Here is a 22141-nt window from a genome sequence, read left to right as displayed (position 1 = left end):
AACTGGTGCTTTTATCTTGGGAGTAAGTTCGCCATGCATGCTCTTTTAGCCACAAAGTTTTATTCCCCATTAAAATTTAGATAGCCAAAACATGCGAGTTAGCTTAAATAAAAGGAGGAGCAGGTGAAGTGCACCATTTATTAAGTGCAAGGTGCTTATAATTAAAGTACAGTTACTCACGGAGGACCAGTGTGGGTCATAACTATCGTATGGCAGTGAAACTTGTTAGATATGCTAATGCATTAATGCAGAACCGATTCACGTTGGGAAAAAATGATTTCAAATTGTGGCTGCCAGTTGCAAATCTGGCATTGTGCACCATCTCGTCGATATCTCTGGTGCTCGTATTGAACAAATTTTGCGAGTGGCGTTAATAATAAAATCAACATTGCGTCTTTCCCACGTGTTTAACCTTTTCTGCCCAAGTCCCGTTCCAAATCCGTTACATATGGAAACATTTCTAGACGTCTTTCTTGCACTCACAGTGCCAGATTTGCACCTGGTGGCCAACATTGAAACAAATGCTTTTCGATCGTAAATCAGTGTTGCATTAATGCGTTAGAATATCTACAATGTTTCGTTGGCATACAGTAACTACAGCCGACTTGCATTATGGAGGATGACCGGTCAAAATCCGGCCATCCTTTAACTGTTCTGTGATTTTCCTAAATCATTTACGGCAAATGCAGGAATAGATCCTTTGCAGGGACACGCCCGCTTTTCTTCTCCATCCTTCCCTACTCTGAGCTTGTGCTCCGTTTCTAATGACCTTGTTGTCGACGGGGTCTTAAACAATAATCTTCTCCTCGTCCTCAATAATTACAGCCCACAACAAAAAAATTATCAAACTGAATATACTTATTAGTAGGGAGTGATCTGTATTCCTCAATTATAAGAAATACCTTGTTTTCCGTCTGTTGGTCGCTGTTTTCTTATCTCAAAATTACCTGTTTCGAGTAGTGTCGCTCATCCTCCGATCATTACTGTGAAACTGGTAGTGTTTCCTTTTAATTGGTTGCTCTGTTACTAAAAGAATGATCTGAAGGTGGGTGTCACTGCCCGGAGGCAGTAATTTTTACATGATAAAACAGCTGTCATCGGACTGAAAAATAAGCAAAATTTCTTTTAAAAATGTTGTGAAGTGACTATTTTTTAAGGTGGCAATTATAACCATGGAATGGTTCCATTCGAAAATAATCACCAGTTGTATTAAGACGTTTATCCCACTGGGAGACGGGAGTATCAATTCCTGTTTCATGGAATGCGATCAGATGCTAACGAATTCACAACTGCACCCACTCTTGCATTTCTTCAACCAACTGAACCCAACATCCAAACATCTCTGTCTTCAGGTCGCCAAAAATGAACCTGCGCTTTACAAAGGATGTTGCAGTGTTTGCAAATCAAATCCCTGAAACGTTGGCTTCATCCGATTGGCAATGTGGGGCGGGCTTTATCGTGTAACAGGATAATTCACCCGACAGCATTCTGTACGTTTTGACCTTATGCCGCATTGCAGTTTCTGCTAAGTGTCTTCATAGCACTGTACATTGATTGTGTTCCCATGCTGGAGGAACTCGAGGAGCAGAGGGGCCATGCAGTCAAAGAAGGTCATCAGACCCCATCGAAACTTGTGCGAATAGCTTTGGATTTCTTTGGCAGGGGAGATGTGGGATGTTAGTACCGTTGGTTTCCCCCCGGCGAGTGCTGTCGGATGGAATCATCCTGTTGTAAAATAACGCCCACCCCCATGTTGTCAATTGGGCAGACGCTGCACTTCAGCGATTTTGTTGCGAAACATTGTAACATCGCCCATACAACAGGAATCTTCCGCTGGCGGTCTGAAGAAAGACGTATGGACATCGGCTTCAGTGTCCGCCCCTGGTAGCTGCGTGGTCAGCGCGACAGCTTGTCAGTCCTAAGGGCCCGGGTTGGATTCCCGGCTGGGTCTGAGATTTTCTCCGCTCAGGGACTGGGTGTCGTGTTGTCCTAATCATCATCATTTCATCCCCATCGACGCGCAAGTCGCCGAAGTGGCGTCACATCGAAAGACTTGCACCCGGCGACGACATTTTTATCGGCTTCAGTCAAATGAGGAGGTGCAAGAGTTAGTCCAGCTGTGGATGCGTCATAAATTGATCGTCTCTTCTCCCAGTGGAGCCAACAAAATGGCTCTGAGCACTATGCGACTTAACTTCAGACGTCATCAGTCGCCTAGAACTTAGAACTAATTAAACCTAACTAACCTAAGGACATCACACACATCCATGCCCGAGGCAAGATTCGAACCTGCGACCGTAGCGGTCACGCGGTTCCAGACTGAAGCGCCTAGAACAGCACGGCCACACCGGCCGGCCGTGGAGCCAACAGCCTTACCGCAGTAGTAACACTGGTTTCTGTCAGATCACTGAAGTAAAGTGTTGTCGGGCTTGACTAGCACTTGGATGGGTGACTGTCGGGGTCTGTCTAGAGCTGTTGGCAAGCGGAGTGCATTCAGTCCTTCAGAGGCTACTTGATTGAGAAGTGGCAGCTTCACCAAGAAAACTGACAACGGCCAGGAGAGCAGCGCGCTGACCACATGCCCATTTATATCGGATCCAGTGATGCCTTCGGCTGACGACGACATGGCGGTCGGTCGGTAATTTTGAGCCTTCCGAGGCCTATTTGAATGGAGCCCTACCAGGGGATAAATGTCTTGATGTGTAATGCGATTACTTTTGAATGCAACCGTTTCACGATCACGTTGTGGCGGGTATTCGGCTTTCATTTGACTGCCCCCATAAAAAGATTGGTAACGGTGATAACTCGCCACATATACGACGAGCGCGGCGAGGGGCAGCCAGTGGAGGGCGGAGACGTCTGCCCGGGCGACGTCCATGAAGTAGAAATAACCACCCTCGGCGAAGAGCGAGAGCGCGCAGCCGGCGAACGACATCAGCGACAGCGGCCGCCGGCCCAGCTTGTCGACCGCGGCGACCGAGGCGCAGCTGGCCCCCACCTGCACGGCGCCCAGCACGGCGGCGGCCGCGTCCGCAGACAGCAGGGAATCCCCGGCGCGCGCCATGATGTCGCCGCTGTAGCTGAGCACGGCGGCCATGCCGGTGGCCGAGCTGAGCACGCAGAAGCCCACGGCCAGCAGCAGCGTGCGCGAGTCCGCGCGGTGCGCCGCCAGGTGTCGCAGCGACGCCAGCACGCCAGCGCCGCCACGCGGCAGCGCCGCGCACTGCTGCGCCAGCGTCGTCTCCGCCTGCGCCAGTTCCGCCGACACGTCCGACCGCCCTCGCAGGCGACGTAGGCTCGTCGCTGCCGCCTCCTTCCTGCCCTGTGGTGCACGACACAAACACTACCGTCACGGGCTTCCACGGCAGTTCGCAATGGGGAGCATATGCACCCCTCACCCAAACATCGCCATAGAAAAAAATATCAAGCTTGCATGCTGCCACGCCAAACAGACAAACATGTTACAGACGTAGTACAGGGTTGATCAAAAAGAATCATCCGATTTAAAAATATCATAACTACACTCATGCTCATAAATTAAGGATAATGCTGATACATGGCGAAACAAGGCTATGGTGAGCGGTTTGCGGATTTAAATCACCCCGGGGTATGACCATGCGGTGCATTTGACCTGCGGTCGTCGCACGGTGGCGCTGGAAGCAGTTCACAAACGCAGAGGTGTGTTGGTGCATGTTAGAGTACTGTGCAGCGAGTAAGTGTGCAGACGTTTTCAGACCTGCTAATAGTGACTGGCTCAAAGAACACGTATTGATGACGTTATGAGGGGTAGAATACTAGGGCGATTGGAGGCTGGTCAAACACAGCAGGTCATAGCACGGACACTTTGCCACAAAGTGTGATCTCAAGATTATGGCAACGATTCCACCAGACAGTAAACGTGTCCAGTCGCTACAGTACGGGACGTCCACAGTGTAAAACACTAGAAGAAGACTGCTATCTCACCACCAGTGCCCGCAGACGGCCACTGAGTACTGCAGGTAGCCTTGATGGCACCTTACCGCAGCCACTGGAACAGCTGTCTCCAGACACACAGTCTACAGACGACTGAACAGACATGGCTTATTCGCCCGGAGACCTGCAAGATGCATTCCACTGACCCCTGGTCACAGGAGAGCCCGTAGAGCCTGGTGTCAAGAACACAGTACATGGTCATTGGAACAGTGGTCCCCAGTTAAGTCACGGACGAGTCCAGGTATAGTCTGAATAATGATTCTCGCCGAGTTTTCATCTGGCGTGAACCAGAAACTAGATACCAACCCCTTAATGTCCTTGAAAGGGACCTGTACGGAGGTCGTGTTTTGATAGTGTGGGGTGGGATTATGACTGGTGCACGTACACCCCTGCATGTCTTTGATAGAGGAACTGTAACAGGTCTGGTGTATCGGGACGTCATTTTGCGCCAGTATGTCCGCCTTTTCAGGGGTGCAGTCGGTCCCACCTTCCTCCTGATGGATGATAACGCACGGCCCCACCGAGCTGCCATCATGGAGGAGTACCTTGAAACAGAAGATATCAGGCGAATGGAGTGGCCTGCCTGTTTTCCAGACCTAAACCCCATCGAGCACGTCTGGGATGCTCTCAGTCGACATATCGCTGCACGTCTTCAAACCACTACGACACTTCAGGAGCTCCGACAGGCACTGGTGCAAGAATGGGAGTCTATACCCCAGCAGCTGCTCGACCACCTGATGCAGAGTATGCCAACTCGTTGTGCGTTCTGTGTACGTGTGCTTGGTGATCATAACCCGTATTGATGTCGGGGTACATGCGCAGGAAACAGTGGCGTTTTGTAGCACATGTGTTTCGGGACGGTGTTCTCAACTTATCTCCAATACCGTGGACTTACAGATCTGTCTCGTGTCTGTTCCCTATGTACCTATGCTATCAGCGCCAGTTTTGTGTAGTGCCACGTTGTGCGGCTCCACATTCTGCAAAAATCCTTAATTTATGAGCATGAGTGTATTATGTTACTTGAGATATGTGCGTCAACAACGTACCGTTGGAAAGAGCAAACTCGAGTTTTACTTGGCTCCCGGTAGGTATCAGCAGCATGCGCCCACTTCAGTTCTAGTAAAAATGGTGTCGGGACAACAGAAAGCAAATTGTGTTTCACATTTTGCGCAGTGCGGGTCATTAGCAAATGTTCAGTGTGACTTTCGTAGTAGGTATGGTGTGGATCCTCCTACAGCACAGAGCATTAGACGATGGCATGAACAGCTCCGAGAAACAGATTGTTTGTGTAAAGGAAAATCGCCTGGTCGTCCCCGAGTGTCTGACACAGACTTCGAACACATCCACCATAGTTCCAGAAGGAGTCCGCAGAAATCCGTCCGCCGTGCAGCTGGACAGCCCAACATGCCCCCGATGTCGGTCTGGCGTGTGTTGCGTCGACAGTTGCACATGAAACCACACAAAACTCAGCTACTGCAAGCTCTTCGTGAACGTGACAAACAACAACCTGTGGAGTTCTGTAATTTCGTTCTTGGCAAGAAGGAGGACAATAGTTTTCTTCCGATTATCGTTTAGGCAACATTCCATTTAAATGGAAAGGTGAACGGTTCAAAATGGTTCAAATGGCTCTGAGCACTATGGAACTCAACTGCTGAGGTCATCAGTCCCCTAGAACTTACAACTACTTAAACCTAACTAACCTAAGGACATCACACACATCCATGCCCGAGGCAGGATTCGAAACTGCGACCCTAGCGGTCGCACGGTTCCAGACTGTAGTGCCTAGAACCGCTTGGCCAAGGGTGCACAGTCATAATGTGAGAATGTGGGGTATGGAACAACCACATGTACTTGTACAACATGACAGGGACTCTCCAAAATTTGCCAGACGGGGTGGCCGAGCGGTTCTAGGCGCTACAGTCTGGAACCGCGCGACCGCTACGGTCGCAGGTTCGAATCCTGCCTCCAGCATGGATGCGTGTGGTATCCTTAGGTTGGTTAGGTTTAAGTAGTTCTAAGTTCTAGGGGACTGATGACCTCAGAAGTTAAGTCCCATAGTGCTCAGAACCATTTCTCCAAAATGTAATGTGTTTTGTGCAGTTTTACTGGAAAGGCTTTTGATCTGTTTTTCTGTGCCGAGAACACTGTTACAGGAAGCACATATCTCGATGTGCTTGAGAACTTTCTTTTCCCACAGTTAGAGACTGATTCGAAAGACTTCATTTAGCAACAGAATGGTGCACCACCTCAATGTGATCTGGGTTACTAAACGATGGATTAGTCACACTGAACCAAATGACTTAGCCTTACACTGCTGGACTCCAAGGTCACTGGACCTGACTGTATGTGATTATTTCTTGTGGCGGTTCGTAAAAGACTCTGTTTATGTGCCTCCAATACCAACAACGATTAATGAACTGAGACATCGAACAACAGCAGCTGTGGAAGCTGTAACTCAAGACATGCTTGCAGCAGTGTGGTAATAATGCGAATAACGCATTGGCATATGCCGTATATCTCAAGGGGGCATATTGAACACCTATGAAAGGTATGAAAGAAAAGCTTTTTGAGTTTCCCGTTCACCAAGAAACAAAATTCATTGTGTGTGTTTATTAGTTTCAAAAATATAGACGTGCCAAATCGGACTTTTCACGGCACGAGGTATGCTGCGATTGTAAAGTTTACAGTGGCACCAATGGTCGTCAGACGCCGTCGCCAGAAGTCATCTGAAGACATAGGACGACAGCTTGCTCACGGTGCGTCCCGACTCATTTGTAGTTTTTGCCGCGATGGAGTTTCGTTACATTAGGCTAGAATCTATTCTACTTATGAAGTAGGTTACATTTTAACCTCCAAGGACGGGATGCACGCCATGACGTCTTTGTACTTGGAGACGATTGCTGCAATGCGGCGTCTACTATCAAAAAGATGCCAGATGAACTACATCTGTCTCGGAAAGAACAGGTGAAGTGTTGAGCACTCTGTCATCAGTTACCGGAATTAACAGACAAGTTTTACGAAATACCCGTGCACTGCGAAAATATGTGGTGTCAGTGATACACCGCACTATGGATATCTCCAAAACACATTGTTCAGCGTATGGTTCATTAAGCCACAGGTAATTATGCTAGAGTGGCGACTTCGATGTATGAAGGTTTTGCCAAAGAGGTTATCAGCACATAATGGGAAATTTGCTTGATGAAAATAATGTTTCTATTACATGACGAATTGAAAAAAAGTGTATGTTAGCAAATGCAAATATTATGTAACTAATGAAATGTAGGTTTGTGGTTTCACAGCACCTCACTTTATTCTAAAAAACGGTGAATATTAATGCAATACTACCAGTAGGTATATTCAGATAATCAGATTCTAGTACTGGAAACTTCACTGCCCTTTAAATGCTTGCTCAGTGAATTTTGGAAAGGACGCAACAAGATTTCTGGTGGCAGTATTAATTCAGACTGAGTGTAGCTTTTAATAAAGAAAAACAACTATATTACAGTATCTTTTCGAGGCACTTGCACGGAGCACAGCTCCAAAATTCGGTATAGGATAAATTCAAAATTTCGTAGTATTTGCGGTGCAAGAGCGAAAATATTACCTTTTAAATTAGTATGTAGGTCATCGTAAACAGCATTCAACATAGCATACAAAAACTTTGAAAATGCTCTCTTCAGAACGCAGCGTTCCCCTTAATTACTGGAATGGTGTAATGGCCAGATGTCAAATATCATCACTTCTAGTTTTACTTGAGCGAGAATTGCATCTTTAATGTGAGTATTGGATTTTTTTAACAGAGCTCAAATCGCAGCTCTACAAGCACTCGAAATCTATTTTGCTAAATTTATTTCAAGTTGTGCAGACATATACGTCAATTAACCGTCAATGACTATCATTCAGCATACGTGTGAAAGACAAACAGAAAGATTAAAACTGTGTGCCGGACCAGACTTGGGACCCGGGTCCCGAGTTCGAGTCTCGGTCCGGCACGCAGTTTTAATCTGCCAGGAAGTTTCATATCAGCGCACCCTCCGCTGCAGAGCGAAAATCTCATTCTGGGGACAAACAGAAAGTTTGCGATAAGATACTATGGACACCTATAGCACAGTAAAGTGGAAACACATACGTACACCAAATATGCGAACCACTTCATGTAACAAAATAACGAGCCTACTGGCATAAAAATGCCAGTAAGCAATAATAATAATTTGCAGACAGCTGATTTCCACCTACCACAACCCAAAAATATCCACTACACTAACTTTAATCACACAATGAAGAGCCAAAGAAACTGGTACACGTGCCAAATATCGTGTGGGGCCCCAGCGAGCACCCAGAAGTGCCCCAACAGGACGTGGAATGGACTCGAATAATGTCTGGCGCACCACTGGAGGGAATTGACGCCATGAATCCTGCAGGGCTGTCCATAGATCTGTAAGAGTACGAAAGGCGGAAATCTCTCCTGAACAGCACTTTGCAAGGCATCCCAGATATGCTCAATAAGGTTCATGTCTGGTGAGTTTGGTGGCCAGCGGAAGAGTTTAAACTCAGAAGAATATTCCTGGAGCCACTCTGTAGCGATTCTGGGCGTGTGCGGTATCGCATTATCCTGATGGAATTGCCCAAGTCCGTCGGAATGCACAATCGACAGGAATGGATGCAGGTGATCAGACAGGATGCTTACGTACCCGTCATCTGTCAGAGTTTTATCTAGACGTACCAGCGGTCCCATATCTTTCCCACGCCTCACACCATTACAGAGCCTAAGCCAGCTTGAACAGTCCTCTGCTGACATGGTAGGGTCCATGGATCCATGAGGTTATCTCGATACCCGTACACGTCCATCCGCTCGAGACAATTTGAAACGAGACTCGTCCGATCAGGCAGCATGTTCCCAGCCATCAACAGTCCAATGTAGGTGCTTGCGGGCCCAGGCGAGGAGTAAAGCTTTGTGTCGTGCAGTCATCAAGGGTACACGAGTGGTCCTTCGGCTCCGAAAGACCATATCGGCGATGTGTCGCTGAATGGTTCGCGCGCTGACACTTGTTGATGGCCCAGTACTGAAATCTGCAGCAATTTGTGGAGGGGCTGCATTTCTGTCACGTTGAACGATTCTCTTCAGTCGTCGTTGGCTCCGATCTTGCAGGATCTTTCTCCAACGGCAGCGATGTCGGAGATCTGATGTTTTACCTGATTCCTGTTATTCACGGTACGCTCGTGAAATGGTCGTACGGGAAAAAACCTCTCCATCGGTATCTCGGAGATTCTGTGTCCCATCGCTCGTGAGCCGACTATAACACCACGTTCAAACTCTAAATCTTGATAACCTGCCATTATTGTAGGAGCAGTTACCGTTCAACAACTGCGCCAGACACTTGTCTTATATAGGCGTTGCTTGTAGCGCCGTATTTTGCCCGTTTACATATTATTTTAATATCTATGCCTATACCAGTTTCTTTGGTGCTTTATTGTAAGATACACCATCCTTGTCGCTTGAACAAATTAATTGTCGAGGTTATAATGTACACCTAAAACTTTCGATAAAGATTTTGCCTACTTGTGGTTTCCAATAAACCTGCAGTTTCAGTCCATATATTCCGAACTATATCCCGAGTGTGACATTTGTCATCCTCAGGATGACGCGAACTAGACGTTTGACTAAACGCATCAATTTCTCACAGTCCGTCTTTCGGGTCGTCTCAACTATTATGACACAAAAAATCAAACTCATTTGAATTTCACCGATTCGCTAACGATGGGTGTCGTGCAGGTCGAGACGTGGACAGGGATTGCAGTATTGTCGATTCCAAGCTACAGTTGCGTTACATGTAAACAAAATGCTTCGCTTTTGAAGAAAGAAAGTATCCTGCAAACTCTGTCTCTCGCTTGCTTGTAGACGTTTTTGCTTACCACCACCATCAGTGATGACAAATGGCGACAAATGGAATAAAATTCACTAAATAACTCAGACAGGGTTTGACAATCACAAGAGAACGCTCAGAACACTACTGAATGCTAACTGCCTGTAGAAAAAGTGTGACGTAGGTGCGCAGATGACTCCTAAACTCGACTGCTACCGTTCACGACTCCAACTATAGCACACTGGCTGCTGCAGGGGTAGGAGAGGTGGGAGAAACAAACCCGCTGCCTCCTTGTAGGACAAGAAGCACTATGCAATCTTCATCACGTTCGTAATGTCTAGTACAGTGCTTCACTTCCACGGCGTACTATCTGATCAAAAGTATCTGGACGTCTTTTAGGGGACATTAATATGCCTTTATGCCGGCTTGATATCCGCTGGGAACCTTTTAAATTAGGTGTGTGAATGTTTGTGGATGGATGACAATCCATTCTTCCTCAACAGTCAAAACCAGACAAGGTAGTGATGTTGGATGCTGGTGTCTGGAGCGAAGTCGACATTCTGACTCATCACAAAAGTCTTCCATTGGGTCCAGGTCGAGACACTGGGCAGGCCCGCACATGTCAGGCATGTTATCGTCCTCAAACCACTGTCTCAAAGGTCCTGCTCTCTGACAGGCTCCATTGTCTCACTCAATACAAAAACAATCGCCATCTCCGATCTGTTCCTCTACTGTACGCAGTACTCAATGCTGCAAAATGTGTTAACGTCCTTCGACATTTAGTGTTTTCTTAAACACAATAAGGGGATCAGACGCTTACCATGAGGAACACTTCCATACCTCATCTGTCGGCACTACACAAGATGGCTGCTAGCATGGTATTTTTCAAAACAAAACCTCCTACCGGATTTCCGCAGGATATGTGGAGATTCATCACTTCAATTGACTCGTTTCCAACTACACACCGTCCAATGGCGTCGCCCTTAACACCTCTTCAGGCATCCCTTCGCATTGAGTACAGAAAAGTGTGGCTTATAAAGGACTGCTCGTCTATTGCAGCCTACTCTCTTTAACTCCCTACGTGCATTCACTGAGCTACCTGGACTGCTGGTAACGTTTGAGAACTCACGAGTGATCCCCATTGGTGAATCCGCAGGTCGTGGTCTAGGGGCTAGCTAGCGTTGCTGCCTCTTGATCAGGGGGTCCCAGGTTCGATTCCCGATCGGGTCGGGGACTTTCTCCACCATAGGACTGGGTGTTTGTGTTGTCCTCATCCTTTCATCATTCATGAAAGTGCCGAGACCGGACAGTGAAAAGATTTGGAATTTTTACGGGCGCTACAACCAAGCAATTGAGTGCTCCACGAACCAGATATCATCATCACATATTGCTGATTACACGTGAAGTTTTACGGCCATGCTCTGCAATGCTCGCCGGCACTGTCAGTCTATACATGAAGTCTGCAGGGTTTGTCTGTGGTTCTTCCTTCGCGTTTCCACTTCACATTCACAACAGTAACAGTCGACCCGGGCAGATTTAGAAGGAGCTACATGTCCCTGATGGATGTGTGATAGCCAATGACTAGTCCTCATTCGTAGCCATTGCACCCTCTGGATCGACCCTTTCTGCCGCTACCGGTCCTCTACTGTCAACACAATACTCCCGGCCTCCTCTTACACTGGCGAGTCCGCCTCTTGTTATCTCTAGCGGTCATTTCAACATTACCTAGGTGTGACTGCATACTTCTGGTCAGTTAGTGTATTGTTTCCTAATAACGTAGGTGTTGAACAGAACGAATCTACACTCATGCTCATAAATTAAGGATCAAGTTGATACATGGTTAAACAACGCTCTGGTGGGTGGTTTGAGGGTTTAAATCACCTTGGGGTATCACCATTCGGTAGATATGACCTGTGGTCGTCGCACGGTGGCACTGGAAGCAGTCCACATATGCAAAGGTGTGTTGGTGCGTGTCTGACTACGGTGCAGCTAGTAAGTGTGCAGACGTTTTCAGACGTGCTAATGGTGTCTGTGTGTTGAAAATGGCTCAAAAAAAATATTGATAACGTTGTGAGGAGTAGAGTACTAGGACGACTGGAGGCTGGTCAAACACAGCAGGTCGTAGCATGGACTCTCCATGTGCGACAAAGTGTGATCTCAAGATTATGGCAACGATTCCAGCAGACAGCAAACGTGTCCATGCGCTACAGTATGCGACGTTCACAGTGTACAACATCACAAGAAGATCGATATCTCACCATCAGTGCCCGCAGACGGCCACAGAGCACTGCAGGTAGCCTTGCTCAGGACCTTACCGCAGCCACTGGAACAGTTGTCTCCAGACACAAAGTCTGCAGAGGACTGAACAGACGTGGTTTATTCGCCTGGAGACCTGCAAGGTGCATTCCACAGAGCCCTGGTCACAGAAGAGCCCGTAAAACCTGGTGTCAAGAACACAGTACATGGTCATTGGAACAGTGGTCTCAGGCTATGTTCACGGACGAGTCCAGGTATAGTCTGAACAGCGATTCTCGCCGGGTTTTATTCTGGCGTGAACCAAGAACCAGATACAAACCCATTAATGTCCTTGAAAGGGACCTGTATGGAGGTCGTGGTTTGATGGTGTGGAGCGGGATTATGATTGGTGCACGTATACCCCTGCATGTTTTTGACAGAGGAACTGTAACAGGTCAGGTGTATCGGGACGTCATTTTGCGCCAGTATGTCCGCCTTTTCAGGGATACAGTGGGTCCCACCCTCTTCCTGAAGGATGATACCGCACGGCCCCACCGAGCTGCCATCATGGAGGAGTACCTTGAAACAGAAGATATCTGGCGAATGGAGTGGCCTGCCTGTTCTGCAGACCTAAACCCCATCGAGCACGTCTGGGATGCTCTCGGTCGACGTGTCGCTGCACGTCTTCAAACCACTACGACACTTCAGGGGCTCCGATAGGCACTGGTGCAAGAATGGGAGGCTATACCCCAGCAGCTGCTCGACCACCTGATCCAGAGTATGCCAACTCGTTGTGCGTCCTGTGTACGTGTGCGTGGTGATCATATCCCATATTGATGTCGGGGTACATGCGCAGGAAACAGTGGCGTTTTGTAGCACATGTGTTTCGGGACGGTTTTCTCAACTTATCGCCAATACCGTGGACTTACAGATCTGTCTCGTGTCTGTTCCCTATGTACCTATGCTATCAGCGCCAGTTCTGTGTAGTGCCAGGTTTGTGGCACCACATTCTGCAATTATCCTTAATTTATGAGCATGAGTGTAGCTCTAAATATCCGACCTCCACCGATTCTCCCACTCCAACATAAATGCCAAATTTCGTTGTGCATACGGTGGTGATTAAGTATCAGCTAGACGAATGTCAGAAATAGAGATGGGCAAAACTGTTCTTTTCAGAGATTGGATCAGAACTGTTCACTCCCTGAAATGAATTAGCTCTTTTTCATGACTCACCACTCATTTACAATAGAAAATAAATGGAAGGCACATTGCCCTTTAAACTTGGTTTATTCCAGTACTATACCTGTATTTTGATCTTATTTGATCCTATTTTGAAGTAACACAGATAATGAGTAAGAATTTTGTATTGTTTATTGAAATTTCCACGATATGACAAAGTTTTTGATTATTGATTTATTTTCCACTATCGTGGTTTTTTGGGTGATTGGAAAATGTTGTAACTTGAGATTTACATTAACAATATATTTGGCTATAATGTATTAAAATTTCATTACCCTCATACAAATACATTGCAAGCCATATATTTTTAAAGTGAACGTTTCCTTCCGAAGACGCCTAAAATAGCAAAATCCGTGCCAGAATAAGGAAAAAAATATAAATTTGATTGTAAAACGAAAGTGCTGCATATAGCCTTACGCAGAATAAAACAAGGAAAATATTGGTGTATCACATTTTGCGATACGTTTATCGGTTCGCTCGTAATTAAAGCGTAAATTCGAGTGTCCATAATAAAAATCCTATAGTAAGAGGAGTCATCAGGATCCTAATCTAATCAGTTTAAACAAATAAAAAAAATAAAAACAACTGATGTATACATAACATAATAATGTAATATAAATAGCGGTATTACTACGAAGAACAATATCCAGTAGGGACGAACTCCGATGCAGAGGTGCTGAGTCGAGCAGGTCGAGCCGCGAGCTGTATTACTGTGTGAGCTGAGACCGCAGAGACCAGAGTGACACCTGAGTCGCTTTGCTCAACGCTCTGGCTAGAGTCGAGACAGTGGGGTGAGCGTTGAGCGGGCGAGTTCCGAGGGTGGGGGGAGCGGTGAACTCACCCGCTCCGAGACAAATCGTCCGTTCCCTTGCGAGCAGGTTGTTGCAAGTAGTTCCTATGTTATCCGCTAGGTGGCTCTGTGTCCTGTTGCTTGCATCAACTGCCCAGAGGGCAGGATGTGCGACTGAAACGATCGCCGACAGAGTGCGATGCGAAGTTAAGCTGCGCCAGACACTGCGCGCGGCAGATGACGCACAGAGACGGCACGGCATATGTGAAACACAAAATCCAATGGGGCACTGCACAATGCAGGCAGCCAAGGTAGAAGCAGGGCAGAGGCCGGCGCTGGCTGTGTTGTGTGGCGTGCACTGTGCTCTGACCAGCAGAGGCGCTGCTGATATGCTCTCTCTCTCTCTCTCTCTCTCTCTCTCTCTCTCTCTCTCTGCCGTGGGAAACGTTTAGAGCTACCGTTCTTTTTTTCTGAATCACTGATTGTTCACTCCTTTGAAAGATTCAACTCTATGAATTAGTTCAAGAGCGGATCCCCCATCTCTAGTCAGAAAACGTAAAGGGTGTTATTTGTAAGTTGGCTAATTACAAGAGGAGGTTGCGGTGAGCGGACGAAGCGAGGTCAGGCACCATTGTAGAGACCATCGCGATGTGAGGAGTCTCATGATGGAATCAAGTACTGCCTATCTCTCTCACTGGAGACAGCTTAACCCCTGCTTCATGCTTCCATGACAACAGAAGATAGGCATGGAGGTAAAGATCGTTCAAACGTTGTTCGCAATCGAAGTTGTAATCTTCTTATGTAATGATACTTTTAATAAAAATCCCAACTGCAGCAGTTACAATTCCCTCGTCACAGCATTCCATAACCTGTGCGGCGGCGCGGTTCTTTCTGTCCCTTTACGACGGACCTGCACCTACCTGTGAACATAGTCTCAGCAGATCATCAGTAGGGAAGCCGAGTGAAGCCTACTGTACTTCGACGTGAACCAGGTTGCAATTAAAGTCACTAATCTACGTTTCGGGAGAAAGTTTTCATATGAAATGAAAGGTTGGAAATTTTGTCCTCAATTATTATATTCTGAAACTTAGGTGAACAAGTATCACTGCCAAGCCCGTGCTAGTCTAACACAGTCACAATCCCTTTCACTCACATTAGCAAGTTTATGGTGTTGCATTTCCCGAAAACGTAATAGCTACAAAAATACTGATTGTTTTAGATCGATAATGCTCGCCAAATATTAAGTTTGTCGGTACCAAATGCAGTCACAGTTTTAGCCACCGACCTGCTCAATACGCCACGCGTAATATATGTCTTTTCTCGTCACAAAATTCACTTAAAAATTCCGAAATTTCTACACACACATCGGAATAATTATGCCGTCACTTTCCAACTCTTTTGATGTATAAAACACTGCTAGATCCGGGACCTTATCATTTCCATCGGAACTACTACTGCACACGTCCGATCTCTTTCATGGCTAGGCTTCGACTCCTCTCTAGAATACTCTCAGTCTTCTCTACCAGCATAGAAAGGCGCGCGAAGAATATTGCTTTACCATTGGTCAGTTTACTCAACAGCCAATAGCAAAACAACACTCTCCCGCGTCAGTCCGCGCTTTTCATCAATAACCAAGGGCAAAATAGTAAACCTAACGACTGCACCTTTTACCGACGTAATTATCTAGTATGCTGAAGTTTTGTTTATGCATAAAGTTATTTACTATTGTTATTTATACGGGAATTAACTTACCTTTGCCATAAACTTACTTTACAAATCTATTCTACAAAAATCCCCTTTGTTCATAGCCATACTTCTTCGAAATGTTCCCACACTAAATCCTACTACATAACTCGTTAAACAATTATCTTCATATTAACCTTAAACTACACTCACGCATCATTCATACTGCTAAAACACATTTATAAAATTTTACATACACAAAAAGACATAATAACACTTTATGAAAATACTAGAACAGTTTATGAAAGACATTCGATTTAGTGCACTCTAGTGGGCACAATCGAAACTAAAATCACAGTCCCCCTATCCAAAATTGTCCTCTATCGGCTGATACATCAACTACGTGCGCGTCCAGTCTCGCGTCACCATCTGTCACTATCCAGCTCTGAGACACATCTCTCACTTAACCGCCTCCAAGGTAGGATCGTTATACGGCGCTACGCCTCACCTGCAACATAATTTTTCCGAACGTGGAGCAGCGACTTCATTCTGTCAGTATAGGCAGGCGCTGCGCGTGATTCCTAGATGGGCCAGGACTGACTCATCATGCATTTGGACAAAATATTGGAAAAAAACAGTCACAACGGCGAAGTACAAAAGAGTAACGCAGCAATGGCTACCTCCCACAGAGCTGCCAGCTAGTAACGTTGTCTGCAACCAAAAACAAGTAACTACTGTCTGAAGACTGCCGACTTCTACACACTAATCGATTTAGTATTGAGAGCCAATCAGAAAACTTACAATTAACACATTTCTCGTGAAATCTCAAAACTACTGGAAATTTCACAAATATTCATCCATTCTCACAAGACTACAATGTACAGGATGTTTGGGGTATAAGGGCAGATATTTCTACTGATGACTGAGGACAGTGTACTGCAGAATATTATATCGGCATTTACTTCATTTCCGGAGTAATAATGAAAGGTATCATGAGTAGAATGTTTTTAGGTTGGTTAGTACCTCCAAGTATGCTTGGCACAAGCAAGCCATTAATGTTTATTTTCCTTGGGCAGCAGGTCAGGTATTGAAGTGTGAACGCGTGGAAGCCAGGTAGTAAGAGCAAGTAGTAAATTATGTGATGTGTTGTGAGAAGACTATTACGAGGGACATTTGAGAAATTAGTGCAAAAATAAAAACTACTTATATGTTTGGAGTAAACCTTTTTTATTTTCCGACATAGTCTTCTTATACACTTCGTCCAATGCTGTTCTAATTTGTTGATCCCTTCTGAATAATAGGAATTGTCCAAGTCTCCAAAATAGCTATTAGTTGCTGCAATCACCTCCTCGTCTGAATAAAATCATTATCCCGCCAGCCATTTCTTCAAATTGGGGTACAAATAATAGTCTGAGGGAGCCAAGTCTGGAGAATAAGGGGGATGTGAAACGAGTTGGAATCCTATTTCCATTAATTTTGCGACCACTAGAGCTGAGATGTGTGCTGGTGCATTGTCGTCATGGAAAAGGACTTTTTTGCGGTCCAGTCACCGTCGTTTTTCTTGCAGCTAGGGTTTCAAAGGATCCAATAACGATGAATAATATGCATCTGTAATAGTTTTACCCTTTTTCGAATAGTCGATGAGGATTATCCCTTGCGAATCCCAAAAGACAGTCACCATAACCTTTCCGGCCGAAGGAATGGTCTTCGCCTGCCACTGTGGCCGAGCGGTTCTAGGTGTTCCAGTCCGAAACCGCTCTGCTGCTACGGTCGCAGGTTTGAATTCTGCCTCAGGCATGGATGTGTGTGATGTCCTTCAGTTAGTTAGGTTTAAGTAGTTCTAAGTCTAGGGGACTGATGACCTTAGATGCTAAGTCCCATAATGCTAAGAGCCATTTGAACCATCTCAATGGTCTTCGCCTTTTTTGGTGCAGATTCTACCTTGGTAACCCATTGTTTAGATTGTTCTTTGGTCTCAGGAGTATATTAATGTATGCATGTTTCATCCACAGTGACGAAACGACGCTTAAAGTCCTGTGGATTCTTCCTGAATAGCTGCAAACAAACCTTGCAACACTTCACACGATTCTGTTTTTGGTCAAGCGTTAGCAATCGCGGAATCCATCTTGTGGATAGTTTTCTCATGTTCAAATGGTTATGCAAAATATTATGTACCCGTTCATTCGAGATGCCCACAGCACTAGCAATCTCACGCACCTTAATTCTTCTGTCAAACATCACCATATCATGGAATTTATCAATGATTTCTGGTGTTGTAACCTCCACAGATCGTCCAGAACGTTCAGCATCACTTATGCCCATATGGCCACTCCGAAAATTTTGAAACCACTTATAAACGGTTCTAATCGAAAGTGCATAGTCACCTCAGTGATTATCAAGCTTCTCTTTAGTATCATAAAGTACTATTTAATCACCACACGAAATTCTTTTTCGCCCATTTTTTGACAGTCACTCGACTTCGTTGAATCATACGAATGCCAAACACAAAGAAACAGACCAATATGGGTGAAACTTACTGTGTATTATTTCCAAAGATGCTACTAACTAAACATGACCTCGATTGTGCCGGTGGTGCCATCTCTCGGACTTTGCACGGACTTTTCAAACGCCCCTGACTCGGAGAAAAAGCAACTAGTACACTGAATTCGGTACGTACTAAGGTAGCAACTATCACAATATCTGTACCTATACCCGTAACATCCTGTGTCGTGCACATGAATGATGTTGGTCGTCGGTGGAATTCACCAACATCGGAGAAGGAGAGTAGTGCGTTACGCTCCATTGATAACGATGTCATTAGAGACGGAGCACAAGCACGGATTAGGGAAGAACAGAGAAGGGAACTGGTCATGCGCTTCGCCAAGCCTATCGTATCCGCCTCCCCTCCCTCACGCGGTCCTGTATGACCTCATTCTGTTCCCGCACCTCCTCCATTTCCTCGAACGGATACGCTTCCTTTACACCTCCCGTAAACTTGATCCCCCTCACCCGCTTGTCTCTCCCATCCTCTCCCACCAACCATCTGCTGCTGCGACTGCATTCCCATGTCCCACCTGCTCTCCATCTCTCCACTCTCCACACCCCTCCCTGATGATGCCCTCATACCCTTCACCTACCCCTCCTACTAACTTTGATCCTCCCCTTCCACCCCCTGTGTCTTTTCCCATGGGCGCCCTCTCTCCCTTCTCTCCCTCCTCCTTTCCTCTCTCCCTCCTTTCCCCCGGGCCTCCCCTAACCCCTACCTTCTTTCCTCCCCCTCGCATCTCCTCTGCCACTGGCATCTACACCCTCCCCTCTCCCTCCTACCCCACCTGTTCTCCTTTGGCAGGTCCCCAGACTCGTACACGTATAGTGAACTTTCGCGCGCCGGAGATCATCTCGTAGTGTTTGTGTTGCCGTCGTGTTCGTGTTCCATTGTTTCCTCGTTTGTGCTCCATCGTTCGCGTGTGTCATCTCTGTCATCTCTGTGCATGTCCACCTTATTGAAAATTTTTTATTTTGGACACTGCGCCCGTGAACGGCTCCGTGTGTTTTAATTTTGTATGTTTACGTTTGTATATTCAACATGTCTGTTTTTCGACTGTCTCCTTTTGTATCATTTGTCATATCTGTGGCCGAAGAGCGGCGTAGTATGCCGCTGCCGGCCTACCTGTATCAGGTGTGAAAATAACAATAAAAGAAAACCTAAATCAGTACGGCCGGACGCGGTTTCGAACGGTCGTCTTCCCGAATGGCCAACATCGGTGCCACTGTGACCGCAGCTTAGGTGACAGAGGATGTTATAAGGTTGTAACCTGCATGAGTAGGTAGTAGGGCGACTCGGGCATCCAGACGAAGGTGGCGAAGAAGAGGGCGGGCATCGCGAGCAGGGCCCAGCAGTAGGCGCGGTAGGGCAGCCAGGCGCCGAGGCAGAGAGTGGCAAGGCCGCCCAGCGTGTTGAGCAGCTGGCAGCAGGCGAGCGCGGCGCCGCGGCGCGCGTCGGCCGACACCTCCGCCAGGTAGGCGGGCAGCACCGACGCGACGGCGGCGCTCGCCACGCTGAGCAGGGACCGCGCCGCCAGCAGCTCCCAGGCCGCGCGCGCCGCCGCCAGCCACGCGAAGCCGGCCGCCAGGGGCGCTGCGGTCGCGAGCAGCGCGCTGCGCCGGCCCACGCGGTCGAAGAAGAGCGCCACAGCCGGCACCGCCGCGGCCGCCGTCAGCAGCGGCCCCGACGCCACCCACGAGCCGGCCGACGCCGACACCGGCAGCTCCGAGTCGGCGCGCTGCAGCCGCGGCAGCACCGGCGAGCACCAGTTCATGAACGCGCCCACCGACGCGAACGACAGCGACGCTGCAAGCCACCCAATCTCCAGAAATCCTGCGCATGCGCGCCACCATTAATCTGCAAAAAGCCTGTCTTACCCCGAGCGAGTCTTTTGTAGCAATCCAACGCACCAGGCGCCTTATTAGTGTACAGTCTTGCCTGTCACAAGTGATCATTTTACGAGCAACTAGAGTGTGGGAGTTCCACAGCGTGCAGCTGGTGTTCCGATGAAGTTGGGAATCGGTCACATCACCTCTTTCGTATATTACTTTTGACCACCTGTCAAAAGCCCGAATAACCACGTATTGCAGTTTGGAATCCTGCTAGATGTGCAGGAGGAGAGTCAGTGGCGTTTTGCAAGTTACCAAGAGCGGCATGGAGCCATACCATTCCGGTATCTTGGTCGTTTGTGCGAGGTTTCTCGGTTAAGGATCCGTAGCGTGAACAGCCTGATCGAGGTGGTCCCACAGATTCTCGACAGGGTTTAAAAATCCTGTGAGTTTGATGGCCAGGAGGGTACAGTAACCCCATCCTGGAGCTCAAAGTCTCTTCGGGTTTGCTGCTGGATTCTAAAATCGCCTCGATTCAATATTTCAGTGATCCAAGTCTTCGCCATCGTTGTTCTCATTGGGACTCAGCAGCAGCAGCATTATCTTAAAGATGGCGAGCAGTTGGATCGCCGAAATATTGAATCGAGTTGATTTTCGGATCCGGCAGCAAACCCATAGAGACTTTCAAATTAAGCCAGGAAAGCCTACAAAGTCTTATCCTGGTGCTCTCTGAAACACGGACATTCATTACAAGCACTGTGATAAGTTTCATTGTCCTGCTGATAGATGCCATCATGCCGAGGAAAAGCAAACTGTACATAGGAATGGACATGCTCTCCAAGGATGGATGCATACTTGTGTTGGCTCATTGTGCGTTCTGGATGACGAAATGACCCTGGGAATACCACTAAAAGCATTTCCGAGACCATATTGCTTCCTTGTTATTTGTATGTTGTATGTTAACCGGGCACCTAGAAACGACGGACAGGCTCTCTCCCAGCAGCAGCCATCCAAACCCCACAACAACTACCACAGTCCACTTCACCCCTCCGCCACCCCACACAGAACCCGGGGTTATTGTGTGGTTCCTCCAAGTTGTTGCTATTTTCAGTCTATCACATGTACATTAACTATTGGCAATCATTGCTGAAACATTCTCTAAATTCACCTAAAGCTGGGTGTGGCGCCCACATATTCACTAAAAACTGGCTTCATTAATCAAGAGAAGTAAAATGTACAAGCAATACCAACACATATGGTCAGAATTTTAAATTATTACAGGTACACCAGGATGCAGCCAGTCATGTATGTTAGGAGTGGAACAAGGGTGACATCGCCCCACTCTGCATTGTTGCCAAATTTATTGAAGATGGCGGCGTGTAGACTTGGCAACAGCGCATGATATCATTCAAGATGGCGGATTTTGGAGGAATATAGGTCAATTGGGCAATGTCCACTAACCTAGCACCCATAAAAATGGCGGGAAATTGGAATTTTGGCGGTAAAATAGGTCAGTTGAGCTACGCACACTAACCTAACCCTCCAGAAGAAATTGGCCTGCAAAACCATACTTGTCTTTATTATTATTCATTATCATTTATTACCTTTAATTATCATTCATTATCATTTATTATTATTATTATTCATTATCATTTATTATCATTCATGATCATTCATTAACATTTATTATTATTATTATTATTTATACAATGCACATGCGTTCGCTATGAGATCTGGAGTCCACCTGTGTTAGTTCATACCCCTGCCACCAGAGACACCACTGTGCCGTCATTCAAGATGGCGGATTTTGGCGGGAAGAAAGCCAATTGGACTACCTCCACTAACCTAACCCCCAGAAAACTGGCGCGAAATTTTAATTTTGTCGGGAAAATAGGTCAATTATGCTATGTCCAATAACTTAACCCTCCAGAAAAAATTTGCGCCAAATTCAAATTCCATCAAGATAATGGCTGCAAAAGCTGTA

General features: G+C 46.8%; 1 protein-coding gene across 1 annotated transcript in view; it reads right to left on the bottom strand.

Annotated features, from left to right (window-relative positions):
• The window catches only part of LOC126095622 (facilitated trehalose transporter Tret1-2 homolog), a 57484-nt gene that overhangs the window by 18020 nt on the left and 17323 nt on the right, over positions 1–22141 (bottom strand). The window contains exons 2-3 of the mRNA XM_049910388.1: positions 19599–20161; positions 2810–3322 (exon numbers count right to left, since the gene is read on the bottom strand). Coding sequence (XP_049766345.1) covers positions 2810–3322; positions 19599–20161 — 1076 coding nt within the window. The remainder of the gene's footprint in view (positions 1–2809; positions 3323–19598; positions 20162–22141) is intronic.

Source organism: Schistocerca cancellata, chromosome 8 (genome assembly GCF_023864275.1).
Source record: "Schistocerca cancellata isolate TAMUIC-IGC-003103 chromosome 8, iqSchCanc2.1, whole genome shotgun sequence".
NCBI lineage: Eukaryota > Metazoa > Arthropoda > Insecta > Orthoptera > Acrididae > Schistocerca > Schistocerca cancellata.
Note: the sequence above shows the minus strand (reverse complement) of the source record. Positions and strands in the feature narration are given on the sequence as shown.